This window comes from Dreissena polymorpha, chromosome 4, assembly GCF_020536995.1.
Source record: "Dreissena polymorpha isolate Duluth1 chromosome 4, UMN_Dpol_1.0, whole genome shotgun sequence".
Lineage (NCBI taxonomy): Eukaryota > Metazoa > Mollusca > Bivalvia > Myida > Dreissenidae > Dreissena > Dreissena polymorpha.
The window spans coordinates 20873861-20888781 of NC_068358.1; the positions used below are offsets into that span (position 1 = coordinate 20873861).

Consider the following 14921-nt stretch of genomic DNA (forward strand, 5'->3'; position numbering starts at 1 on the left):
TCTTGAGTTATCATCCGGAAACCATCTGGTGGACATACAGACCTACCGACATGAGCAAAACAATATACTGCCTCTTCTTCGAAGGGGGGCATACAAATCGAGATACTTTTCATGAAAATGTTGTATTTACAATAGTTTATGTATTGTCAAATCATATTAATCGCCTTTTATACAATCTGACTTCTATTTCGTTTCCCAGTGTAAGCACTCAGTTTGAGTTCATTTTTATTGCAGATTTCTAATATTGTATTATTCCTAAGTAAGTCCTCTGCAGTATTTTAACTAAATGAAAGATGAATAAAAACTGACCAACACAGAACAGTATCAGGGTGCATGATCACGTGACTTTTTTTTGGGGGGGGGGGGGGTCAGAATTAAACACACCAGTATGTGATTCTTTTCTTCAAATAACTTTTTAAAACAATTTTTCTTTAGACTTTTAAGCATTTAAGTAGTGCATAAAAGACAGCTTTTATGCTGCTTTTGGCAATGTGAAGTACTTCAATATTACTTTATTTTATAAGAATGTGGCCAAAAATTCAAATTGTTACGCATTCATGTTCACGGTTATGCTGCACTCATATGTATTCCAGACGTATTCAATGATTTATTCTTAATACTGAAGATATTGACACAAAATGCAAGAAAAACTTTCATTTATGCACTAAAGATTTTTGTAAATCTATTTCAATAACTTGATATATTTGCAAAAATAAAAGTTCTCAACGGTGCGTTTACATTTTGTCCAGCCCGTGTGTAAATCACTGTTGACCCAATTGATCCTGCATCCTGGTATAAATATTTGGCAAGTAATCAAACCATGGTATTTTTTACAGAAATTTATTTCAATATACAACAAGACTATTGTCAAGCAATATGGTCCCCTACTGGCTCCACCATTGTCAGAAATCCCAGCATTGTCAGAATTTTGTTTTTGTTGCCATAGCAGGATCCAGAAAACCACCATTTTCAGCAGTATTTCTAGTCTATTTGTTGTCAGTGCAACCAGAATTTTTGACGTAGGAACAAAATGAAATGTCCATATTGCCATCTATCCATGTTTCAAGTTTCATGAAAAAATATAAAGAACTTTTAAAGTTATCGCAGGATCCAGAAAAGTGTGACAGACTCACAGACTGACTGACTGACGGACACACAGAGCGCAAACCATAAGTCCCCTCCAGTGAAACCGGTAGGGAACAAAAAGCACAAACAACAACATATCACATCTTAATTATAATAAAGGAAACTTAAAAATGCATTTCTATTTATTGAAAAGCATACCAGTGCATTTGTATTCCGTATTCTTCCACTATTTCTTAGACCTATAATATATTGTCATAAATGTACATGAATGTAAGAATAAAGGATCATCCACCATTTTGTAGAACTTTATTTATGAATAAATTATGTTCTAATTCTAAAGGCAACATCTTAATTGGAAAGAGTCCTTAATGAATGAGCATCATTAGTAACCAACATGTGTTTGCATTCAAATTCAAAGAAAGAGTTTGTGAATACAGGTACAAATTTGCCATCCTTACACCATAACAATACATTAACATTTGCCAAAATGTATACTTGAACATTTGAAAATAAATGTCAGAAAAGCAACATAACAAATATGAAATATCAGACTTCTATTTTTTTCACCGCAATCTTCATTGAGTTTTATGGGACACAGTAGCAGACTGCACTGAATAGTTGAGTTAATATCGTACCTTTATCAAACTTCCAGTAGACATCAATTGTTACAACTACATTTTATTATCAGAATAAAGACAGCGACAATGGATTTTATCTGTCTTTTAAATTCTAAAAAGCTGAATTTGTTTTTGTCCAGTAGGATGTCATTTACCTTACGGATATTGATATACACATGTAAATATCTAAACTCTGGGGATTGTATTGAATGTAAAATTTTACCCAATCCTGTTTTTGTCATCTCATGCAAACCCTTAAACTTCAGGAAAACACGCTCAACTTGTTTCATATTTTATATAATATGTACCAGGAAACACTTAACAACTTAAATCTGAATGAAATGTCTCTTTGAACCATTGTAGAGTCAAGGATGTTAATATTTAGCTTTAAGAATCATCATGAAAATACTTACATGCTGCTACTACATCTCCAAGAGATTTATCAAATGCAAAATTCTCATTATATGCTTTACAAGTAATAATGTTTATAATATAAAAGCTTATTATGTTTTTATAAGTATTTTTATTCAGTAAATATTTTTCACAATACTGTTTAATGTAATATATACATGCAGGGATCATATTTTTTTCGGTTTTGTCGGTCCTTTGGGGTCATGAAAGACCGATTGAAAATCCCAAACAGTCGGTCCGATTCTGTTTGCTAAAATTCCCATGTTATGAAATCGATTACACAGTGTACATGCTAACACACCCTAATGACATTCTTATCTCGATTAGGTGTGATAAACCATTCGCTGCAGTCTCTTAACCGGTCAGGACCGGTTTATTGCATGTCAGACCAAGAATCAAAAACTTGTGACCAGCTGATTAAAGACGCATGCTTAAAGACGCGTCTGAAAGCACGCTCTGTAACTATACAAAACATGCCGATACATTTTCCACCAGCGTAATAATCCGGTTATATAATTATGAATGAAAGTCGCGGATCTGATCGCCAGAACAGCCGAAAGTTATTTTTATGGGCGGAACTTCACATAAACTAGTACACAAGAAAATAATATACATTGTATAAATCTTTAGTAAAACCGTGCTAGAATCAAAATAATTTGTGTACTTTATACTTTGTTGTTAAATAACTCATGACCGGAAAATTAGATGCGTGGTTTCAAATGTTCCGCTCTCGTGATTTAATCCCTACGCATCTTAACTATCGGCCGTGGGTTATTTGACAACAAACTATAATGTACAAGAATTATTTCTTAATTATTTGGTGTGTTATTGTCAGTAACCAACCTACGCACAGACATTTGTTTGGTTCAGTGCATGTTTGCAAGCTTTTATCGAGTCGACAACAATTTAAAACATCGGTATAGACTTATGAAAAAGTCGGATAAAAACAGCACACGAAACAACAATAAAATAGCAAATGATAAAACCAGTTGAGAAAACTCGTTCCGTTTAAAAAAAATGCCTAAGGGAATTTTACTTGAACATTTATTATACCACCTACATGAATGGCAAAATCAATGGTATATATTTTAAGGTAATTTTTCATGATTTCGGACATAAATTTTCTGATACTTTTTCCCCATTTGTATCCCGACCGATTGATGTTGCGGGAAAATATGATCCCTGTATACATGATACTATAACAAATACAACATCTAGATTGATTACAATATGCATCTCAACTATATACAAACTTACACAATATGGCACTTTAGTTGTTAATGACATATAATAATTTACTACCGGTATACAGACCTCTCGACTTACTGTAAGATACTAACCAAGAAGGCCATCATAGCAATAAATCGCTCACATAAGTTTAGGCTACACCAATTGTTGAAGACTTCATCTGCCTACCTTGTTTGTTACCACAATAAGCACATATTTAAACTTTGTCTTGGTATTGTCAAGATAACTTTTCTGACCATGATGTATCAAGATTGACACATAAATGTCGCTTCTAGAGGGGTAAGATTTTACCAGGTACCTAGTTCTTGGACGCACGTGACTGTGAATTCGATCACTGCCTAGATATTTGTCTTCAACATGTGCGCACAAAATTTATGCCAATTTTTCCAAGAAGACTCATTTAATTAAAGATATGATGAAAAGTGCTTTAACACACATAAAATATTTACATCAAAGCATGATTTTTACAATACCAACATCAAATAGGTATAGTGTACTGTTCTAGAAACCTAACAATTACCAAGGGTACAATTGATGCATGATAAATTCGAACAAAACATACAAAATGAAAAAAATAATCTAATCTCATAAAGTTGCTATTGACAACAACATGAAAATAAAAGTTTATGGTGAACCTAACTAAAACCTATTTCATTTTGTCACAGAATAAATGTCTGTGATGCACAATTATGTACAATAAAATATAAAGATGGTAAGAATTTTCATACTTTGCAATTTTTATAAAAAGTTTAAGAGTATGAATATCTTTATCCTTGTATTATATTTTCAGATATTCAAATGATATTAATGTATAGATATATGTTTATTAATGGGGAATATTCCAAATTTAAAGGACCTGTCCCAATTCGCATGACTATTTGTCTGCTTTCTTTGTATAATAAATGTTTTTTATCAGTCTATCAGTGACCTCATATAATGACCACAAACACTTTTTTGAAGTTGAAAATATGTGGTATTGTTAACATACACTGAAACATGAAAATGTATAATACAACAATAAAGGTGACCATGCCAATAGTCGAGCTATTAACAGAAACTGGTTTGATGCTTTTATAAAATATAGAGCAACTTTTTCAAAATCATTTGGAAAATTTAGAAATTTCGTTTTGGCTAACATACAAAATATAAAACAATCATAGTAATGTTGACATAATATAATTATTCACAATGTTTTCAAATATCTGATCAAACATTTTACATGAAACTGAATGACATGATTTGACAACAGTTCCTTAACAAGATTCGACTAGTTTGTGACTAGCATGTTTGTATTTAAAAGTTTATGAGGCCCTTTCAAGCCACAGGCTACATTGTATGTGTCCCAGCACTCATTCCCAATTCATTTACATGTTCTAGACTCAACAATAGTTGGGAAAAAGTTTGAAATATATCTGCAATTTCCTGCTTCTTAATTTTAACTGAATGATTTGAAATTTGTAAATGGTTTTGTGCAGTTGGGGCCAGCAAAAATACAAAGAACCCAATTATTTGGTAAAGTAACTACTACACAAGCCAACAGTAATTAGAGTGGGGATTAATCCTGGGTCACTTAAGAAAGTAACAAAGGTACCAACCACTGCACTGCCCGGACAGCCAGTGTGTCGCTATTCACATTCCTCTTTGTTTAATTTTTATTTTTGCTGTTCAATAGATGACTTGTTAATAAATACAGTTTAAAACTACCTTTGTAATGCGTTTCCAAACAACAATAAACAAGAAACCGTCAGAGACGGGTAATGTTCCATAAGGTTTTTTTTGTCACAATATTGCACTATATATTCAGATAAAAGGAAACGTCTAGTAGTTGGGGGGACAAAATTGCACTATATGTACAGTTAATGAAAAATTTCAAAGGGCCATAACTCTGTGAAAAATCATCCAACCAGAACCGGCTGATAATGTACACATCTCCTCTTGGTAGTGAAGCTTCCCATAAAGTTTAATTGAATTTCCGTCATTAATTGCTGAGAAATCGCCCTGACAAAAATGGTGCACGGACAGACGGACACACGCACGGATAGACGAAGCGGCGACTATATGCTCCCCCTAAATTGTTTTGGGGGTGAATAAAAATAAGGTATATGTAAATATTCATTCATTCTACTGATAACCTTTGACAGCTCTTTAAATCAATATTGAATAATAAATAAGGATCAAAATTAAACAATTATGATTGCTAAGACATAACTGTAATTGGTTATTTGTGTTCATGTTAAATCAAGCAATAAACATAATTATATCTCAGATGTATGTTCATGTAATGTTATAAATCACAAAAACCCATCATGATTATTATAACAATCATGACATTCAAAGGCAGTATAACTACAATATACTGTATTTAAAACAAAAGTTAGGTGCAAACAAATTAAAGCAACATTCAATATTATTATTCAAAAGATCTTATATGGCACAAGTAAAGTTAAATGCACGATACAAAGTAAAAGTACCATTGAAAATGTATACAATACAAAATAGCAACAGCCACTTGAAGCATTCTTTGACCTTTTCCTTATGGTCACAAGACTTACAACAAATGACATTTAATGTGAATATCATACAGAAAAAAAATTATTAATTATATATTGCAGCAATTCAATGAAACACACAGTACTAAATAAAACACTCCAAGCCACACAAAAAAACAGTGAATGGCACTGAAGCATGATACTGCAAAATAGAGAAGTAAAGTCAAGTAATCAATAATTTTCTAAAGCAATATTCAGCTAATACTCTAGGTTGATTTGTTAATTTTGGAGAAAACACAAAACAAATTTTATTATAAAATTAAAGGATAAAATGTAATCATTTCAAGCCTGATAAGTAATTCAGCTTTTATACATTAGAATGAATTACATATGTTCCAAATACCATGATACTAAGTCAAGTTAGTCACACATACCTTTATTCTTTGACTTAACAATAATCTTTGTTTAATTTAGACCTGATTAAAGATACATGTACACTACGCGACCCGTGATTTTTGCCTAATTTGCGAAGTCAAGGCGGGCATTTTGCTATTTGGGTGGAAAATCACCGCGATTTCACGTGACTCGTCACTCCGACGTCGCGCGAGAGCAAGATAATCTTCGCGCTAAATCCCCTCAATGTTGTGGTGATTCGCTGCGATTCGCCGCAATTCGCCGTGATCGCAGTGACAACGATGACTCGCCAATTCATGCATAGAAACCGAATCGTATCGATAACTTTATACATGTACATAATGCTTCTAATGTTCACAATTATCCGATAATCCAACATCAAAAAAATAATCTTGAACATTTATGTCGGTAAATATGTTTGAGAATTTCATTAAAACAACCATATGACTACGCCATTTTTCAGAAGTGTATAGAGTACAGCGCATAATGTGGGACACAGCTTTTATTGGACTAGCGTATTTAAATTAAGATTGATACAATACGATCTTACAAAAAAACGTTTTATTGCGTCATACGCCTTCATGTAAAAACGTTTTCCTCCTGGAAATTGTGCTATTAATGCATAATATTATCAAAACATTTTTTTCACACGTAAAGCGTTGTAACAAATTAATATACAATTCAAAACAAATATACCATAAGTATAAATGTTCCGTTAAATTCCCAAATGAGAATAAAAATTTATAATCCGAAACACACTTCCGATGTTTTAATGTTAACACGACGTTTACAAATGCTTTCAATATAGTCATCATGTACATGTATATTTCCCGACAAAAGAGCGCGAAAATTATGCGGCAATGTACAAGGTCAAGGTATACGAGTGTGCAAGTATTGATTTTTTATACAAACTGCGTAGCGCAGAGAACATTGAATTCTGTTGATTTCGGTTAAATGTTTCTTTGGTATTTTTAAAACAGTTATATCGCCAACAATTTGATATTTCTTATAATGTCAATTCAAATCAAACACGCCTTATCCGTATCGTTACTGATAGAAGTAAAACATAATACCTTGACTTGTATAGTTGTTTTGTTGTGAGAGACCATCTGAGTAAACGCCGAAAAATATATCCAAAATGTAATTTTTTTGTCAATGCCATTTGATCCATTATCGCACTTAATTGGCAGCGCCATCCTGTTGTTTCTGTGATTGTCACATCTTTTAACAGTTTGAACACGTACAAAGAGTGCCAATTAGACACTTGAACAAACACTATCACCCGCTGGACAGTACACACTAAATAATCAAATGTTGAGGGTTTTTTGTTTTTGGCGTGAAACCCAGAGAAATGCATGTGCATTATACATCATCATAAATTTATTGAACTCTGCGAACGCTAAGTGCTACGTTGATATACTCGTGTTTTTTTTTTCAGCAAAACAAACACAATGTTTAACGGCTTTAATATATAGGCAATGATGTAATAACAACAAATTATTTACCACGATGTCATAATAACATGTACTTAAAAATAGAACAGTAATGTATTTCCGATTTCCGGCTTATCAAACGTTATGAATGTATGTACAACGCTCGGAAAGTAACGCGAGTAACACGAGTTATCCGCATTGGAGCATGAAACAGAAAATAAATAAGTATAGCATCTTTTAGTCCAAATAATTAGATGTAATCTACCGATTACATTTAACCTTTAAATGAAAGCGTTACTTAAACAATTTCCCGTGTTTTGAGGCGCGAATATTTTGCTAAACACTGTTAACAAAAGGGCTACATGTTATAATTCTTAATGAAATGCAAAAATAAGTATTAACATAATTAATAATGTCAATTAACACACACGGTAAGATCAAAGTTTAAATGGAAAACTTATATCATATTTATCGTAAATTACCAAATTATTAGTTTCGTCTAAATCAAATACCATGTAGAGAAAAAAGGTATTTATAACAGACCAATGACGAAACACTATGCAACTTTCAATTTACACAGTGCTACGCTACATGTATATTGCAACAATATGGAATTTGAACAGTGGTAGTGTATTCGGGCCTGGAATATAATTGATTGTAAGTTTTAATAAACATTCTGCTAATGCAATAAGTTAAATAATGTTTACATGTTATGTTAAATAATTATTGCATGATCATTCTTCTGCGCTGTTATATTAATTTGGAGCCGTTAAAGCTTCCGACATTACTTCATCACGTTCATGTCGGAACGGGAGTATTTTAGCTAATACGCCCATTGCTTACAACAACAACAAAAGCTTTATTATTGCAATATATAATGTAAGTGTATACATATATGTTACATGTACATGTAATGTAGTGTAACCCTTAATGTAAATCTCTTAAAAAGGTGAACCACGGCGGTTTGCGGTGATTTGCGGTGATTCGCGCTGATTGCGTAACAGCGAGATACATCGCGCGACGGTCGCCGAGACATCACCCAAATTTTCTTGTCGCTCGGAATCACCGCAATTTGTCACGTTGCATCGATTGCGGTGATGCGAGAATCGCGGCAAAAATCACGGGTCGCGTAGTGTACATGTAGCACTGAAATTAAACGCAAAAATAATCTATGTTGCTCACAGCCAAATTTTAGGTGCCAAAAGTTAGTCCATATTGCATTATATAAACACCTTAATACATAAAATATACATATTAAAAGGCTATTCAACATTAAATATTAGTTTGCAAAATTACAAGCAACTAGGAAATGGCTGACTGCATGAGATCAAACCAATCTTCTAATTGCTTCTAACATATGTGCATGATCCTATTGGCAGGCTGTAGTATAAATGCCACCGGAGGTATTATTAATATTTATTTCTCTCATTTAATGGATCATTATTACAAAATGTTTACTCTGTACATTAAAACCAGGATTTAACTTTTGAAATAAGAACTATTTATTTGTAACAAGGGATTTCAAGACATTTATTACTTATGTACATGTACATAAAATAAACTTGTAAGTTAAATGATAAACGTTTGCACAGTGACAATATAGTTTATGTTCACAATATCTATCCTATTGTACAATGATCCACTTATATTGCGGAAGTGGCGTGACTCACACCATTCAGAAACATCAATAACCATAAACAAACCATGACTGTACATTGGCAGGATTTCCCTTTTCGTGTTAATCAGATGTATAAAAAAAAGTTTCCTGTCATACTACATGTACATGACACATGGAAGGATAATGTAAGCTTGATGCTAATCAATTTTATTTTTGTACAGCCTACTATAAGCCGGTGTCAAGCCAATATATTTAATATTCTTTGATCCTGACGCTGAGTCCTGCAGGATCCTCCTCTTCTGATAAAACGACTCCAGAACGAGGCTGACAATGTGAACGTTCAGAGTTCTTTTATAGAGGCACTACAATGTTCTGATGAGAATATGTTCAATAAAGCAATAAAATGTTGTTCAATTTGTCATTATATGCCTTTAAGTTTAAGTAAATCAATTTTGTTTATTTCGACATGTTTTCAAATATTAGTAGAGTGTTATCACGGTGAATCACCGCGATTTGCGGCGAATCATCGCGATTTGCCACGTTTACCAAAATGGGATGATCGGTGATTTAGGCAAAAATCGCAGGCTGCGTAGTGTAAGTCCAAGTGCACAGCACGTTTTTATTTAATTGGATTGTTTCGCTGTTTTTATCAGTCTTCATTCATACATTTGTATCATTTTACTAGATAAACTTTAAGTAAAATCACCGCACTAAACAAGAAAATTGTTTGTACATGTTCTGGCTACCTTCTAAAACTTTGCTTGAAACATGCTGAGTCAAAGCACGGTAATTCTCAAGAAAACTATTAACTACAATGTTTTCTCTGACATTATACTAGTTCCAATACATGTATAAGTAAAAGCATGGAAATTCTCAAGGAAACTGTTTGTCCTGACCTAATTATTTGTTGTCAGACAATAACTTATCCATCTCTTCAATATGTTTCATATTGTTATCATCATTTGGTTTAGAAGTGTTCCCGTTGAAAGGATTGCCTCCTTTCTCATGAGGTGGTTCAATCATGGGAAGTGGGGCTTCCATATTTTGAACAAAACACCATTTCTTCTTCTTGTACATGTATATAACAATTAAGGCTACAACTGCCAAAACTACGGCTCCAATTATTGTAGCAATTATGCAGAAGCCTGGGCATGGATTAGTAGGTCTGTAAGTCGTGTAAGGTTCACCTGTTTGACCGGTAGGGCTTGATTTAGTAGTAATGTCAGTCGTGTAAGGTTCACCAGTATGTACGTTTGCATCGCAGGTGCAAGATGGCAATTCCATCTGTCCGTCCATGCATCTCAGAGCATTAGTTTGGTTTTTCGTGCAACCCTCCTTGCAACTCCACTTCAAATCAGTGTTGTGAGGCAGATAATCATTTGGATCAAGGTTTTCTGTTTTCACAATGTTTTTATTGTACATAACTTTACAATGGCAAAAGCACCCAAACTGTGAAGATGGCAATTCCATCTGTCCGTCCATGCATCTCAGAGCATTATTTTGTTTTTTCGTGCAACCCTCCTTGCAACTCCACTTCAAATCAGTGTTGTGAGGCAGATAATCATTTGGATCAAGGTTTTCTGTTTTCACAATGTTTTTATTGTACATAACTTTACAATGGCAAAAGCACCCAAACTGTGAATACATCCATTTTCGAGATCTTTCCTCACATTCATTAGGTGAACTGGTGCTGTCCGGCGCTCCAATTCTTGTATTTGGGACATCACTCTTACATTCCATGTAATACAGAGTACCAAGCAGTACAAAGTCTTTCACGCAGCTTGAATTCATCCCATCGAACCTACCACAATCTAAAGGTTTGCAGGTCGGTTTAGGGCCCCAAGTTCCGTCTCCCTGGCAAACCACGGACGCATGACCATCCAGGACATATGAGTCTTCACAAGTTACTTTAACTACACTTCCATAATCATTTTCTATTCCTCCATCTGTGGCTTGGAAAATGCGTGCATGATCTATAGCCCCAAAATCTGGACACATATTGACATCACATGTTGGTGGGTTCCTATCAAACTTCAAATCAACACGACACAGCAACTGGCTGTTTCCTTTCAATGTGTAGCCTGTATTACATTGAAATGTGATGTAAGTGCCAATTTTGTAGGATGGGTTTCCAACAATTATACCATTTCTAGGATTATTCATTGTCTCACAAAACTGTTCATAGCATGTGAGGGATCCTTCCCAACTGCTTCCCCTGCAATAATGTATACGACTACCTTGAAGTCCATAACCAGTGTTACAGGTGAATGTAACGTTTGCACCATCAGTGTATGATGACTCGACTGGAGTGAAAGCGGCATTCTGGACCGCAGGAGGAGGAGGACAGTCCGCAAGAGTTAATGCTAAACCTATAAAACAAGTGAAAAATTTAGATTTCTTTTGAATGTGCTGTATATATTTATGAATTATAAAACATGTTTACTCAACTTCAAGGCAGATCTTCAAAAGAAAAAGAACATTGATGTTTAAAGTTATATTAGACGCATCTGCTATGTTTACAGCTGTCTATGGCAACAGTTGTTAAAATTTAGTGTTTTCACTTCCTATACACTTATATTTGTTAATTCAGCATCAACATACTAAAACAATATCCAGGAAAGAGAAAAATAATGCATTTGAAATTCAACCGTACTTTTGTTTGACAACTGATCATGCATGTACGATGTGAATCTAAATGTAGTTTTAGGGCAGATTCGTTCATACGACACGAAGACACAATTTTGTTTTACTGATCATTTTAATTTCCTGCAACAATATCTATTCATACGACAAACGAACACTAACTCCAATCCTTATATTAAACAAGAGGGCCAAGATGGCCCTAGTTCGCTCACCTGAGAGGAGTCTGTTCATTCAATCTTTACCTAACGTCAAACTTGACCTAGATATTGTCCAGACAAACAGCCTAGTCAAGTTTCATCATTACAGAACCAAAAGTCTGGCGTATGGATTGTTTTTGTTTTTGTAAGATTTGACCTGGTGACCTATATTTTGAGTTGACCCCCCTTACCAAATATTGCTTACAAAAATAAATATTTTGACCAAGATTCATAAAATCTGAAACAAAATTGTGACCTCTAGAGTGTTTACAAGGATTTTGCATAATATAATGAAAATTTGGACAATCTACGGGCAACAATTATGGCATTAATTTTGTGATTTGCTCATTATCAAACTTGACTGAGATTATCGGCAACTTTCATAAGGAATGCTTGAAAAGTGTGAGTGCTAGAGTGTTTACAAACCAAATGTGGACAGACGGCGGACAAAGACCAATCCTAAAACCTGACCGATCTGAGCCATTTTCAAACTTGTCTGAGAAATCAATAAAACCAATGTATTGACTAAGTTTCCCGATGATTAGACAAAAAATGTGACTTCTATAGTGTTCGATCACAAGGTTTCTCTCTAGTCACATAAGGAAAACTGCCCCACCTCCCCTGGCGGCCATGTTTTTTGACCGATCGGGACCATTTGCTAACTGATCTGAGCTATATATAAAACCAATCTTTTCACTAAGTTTCATGATGATTGGGCAAAAAATGTGACTCAGAGTGTTCACAAGCTTTTTTACTATACAAATATAAGAAAACTGCCCCCCCCCCCTGCAGCCATGTTATTCAACTGACCGGAACCATTTTTGAATTTAACTCTCATGAACATTGGGCCAAAAATGTGACTTCTAGAGTGTTCACATGTTTTCACTATATACATATAAAGAAAAATGCCCAGCCCACTGGCGGCCATGTTTTTTCACCGATCTGGACCATTTCGAACTCGTCCGAGATATCAATAAAACCAATATTTTGACCAACTTTCATGATGATTGGGCAAAAATTGTGACTTCTAGTGTGTTTACAAGGTTTCTCTATAGCCAAATTAGGAAAACTGCCCCTCCCACTGGCAGCCATGTATTTCAATGGACCAGAACCACTTTTGAACTCAACCAACATATCATTAAGACAAACATTTTGACAAAGACAAAGTTACATGAAGATTGGGCATGAAATGTGACTTCTACAGTGTTAACAAGGTTTTTCTTTTTTTTGACCTAGTGACCTAGTTTATGACCCAGCATGACCCTGTTTCGAATTCGATCGAAATATGATTGGGACAAATGTTCTAACCAAGTTTCAAGAAGATCTGACAAAAAATGTGGCCTCTAGAGTGTTTACAAGGTATCTCTATAGCCAAATAAGGAAAACTGCCCCGCCCACTGACGGCCATGTTTTTCAATGGACCAGAACCACTTTTGAACTCAACCAACATATCATAAAGACAAAGATTTTGACAAAGTTACATGAAGATTGGTCATCAAATGTGACTTCTACAGTGTTCACAAGGTTTTTCTTTTTTTTGATCTAGTTTTTGACCCAGCATGACCCAGTTTCGAACTCAGTCGAGGTATCAATGGGACAAATGTTCTGACCAAGTTTCATGAAGATCCGACAATAAATGTGGCCTCTGGAGTGTTCACAAGGCAAATGTTGATGCCGCACGACGGACAAAAGGCGATCACAAAAGCTCATCATGAGCACAGCTCAAGTGAGCTAAAAATAAGAAGAACTTTTAAAGTTATCGCAAAATCAAAAAAATTACCATTTTCAGCAGTATTTCTAGACTAGTTGTTGTCATAGCTACCAGAATTTTTGACGTAGGAACAAAATAAAATGACGTGCATAATGTCCATATTGCCATCTATCCATGTATCAAGTTTGATGAAAAAATATGAAGAAGTTTAAAAGATATCGCAGGATCCAGAAAACCACCATTTCTAGCAGTATTTCTAGTCTATTTGTTGCCATAGCAACCAGAATTTTTGACGTAGGAACAAAATGAAATGTCGTGCATAATGTCCATATTGCCATCTATCCATGTTTCATCAAAAAATATTAAGAACTTAAAAAGTTAACGCAGGATCCAGAAAAGTGTGACAGACTCACAGACTGACGGACACGCAGAGCACAAACCATAAGTATTTTTTTACCATGTATAAAAAAATACTTTCTTTTTGGGTTGGGGTTGACGGTGGGGGGGGGATAATGTATTGGGGGGGGGGGGAGATTTGACATTGAGAGTCCAGGTCATTCAAAAGTCAAGGTAACAATTCAAATTGCCAGGTACAGTACCCTCATAATAGTTAGAAAGTATTTAGAAAGTATTTGAAGTTTGAAAGCAATACATGTAGCCTACATACTTTAGAAGTAAAGTGGATATACAGTCTGTAAACATGAAATTAAACAAAATATTATAAGTTATTAGGTCAAAAAAGGGCCATAGTTCCGTCAAAATCTAAATGCCAACCAGAGTTATGCAACTTTTCCTGTAGTGTCCCCTTATGATAGTTAGCGAGTGTTCCGATTCGGAAAGCAATAGCTATGACACTTTAGGAGTAAAGTGGACCAAAACACAAAACTTAACCAAATTTTCTATTTTCTAAATATAAAAGGGGTATAATTCTGTCAAAATGCAAATCAGAGTAACATTACTTAACAATACATTACTTTGTCTGCACAGTCCCTGTATTATAGTTATTAGGTGTTGCAAGTATGAAAGCAATAGCTTTGATACTTTAGGAAAAAAA

General features: G+C 34.4%; 1 protein-coding gene across 3 annotated transcripts in view; it reads right to left on the reverse strand.

Annotated features, from left to right (window-relative positions):
• Nucleotides 1-824: 824 nt before the first annotated feature.
• LOC127877876 (sushi, von Willebrand factor type A, EGF and pentraxin domain-containing protein 1-like) overlaps nucleotides 825-14921 on the reverse strand; it is a 70171-nt gene continuing 56074 nt past the window's right edge. For 2 of the 3 annotated variants that reach the window (XM_052424187.1, XM_052424186.1), the window contains exon 2: nucleotides 825-11685. In XM_052424187.1, coding sequence (XP_052280147.1) covers nucleotides 10217-11685 — 1469 coding nt within the window. In that variant the 3' untranslated portion in view covers nucleotides 825-10216. The remainder of the gene's footprint in view (nucleotides 11686-14921) is intronic. The other variant, XM_052424188.1, reaches the window with a different exon arrangement.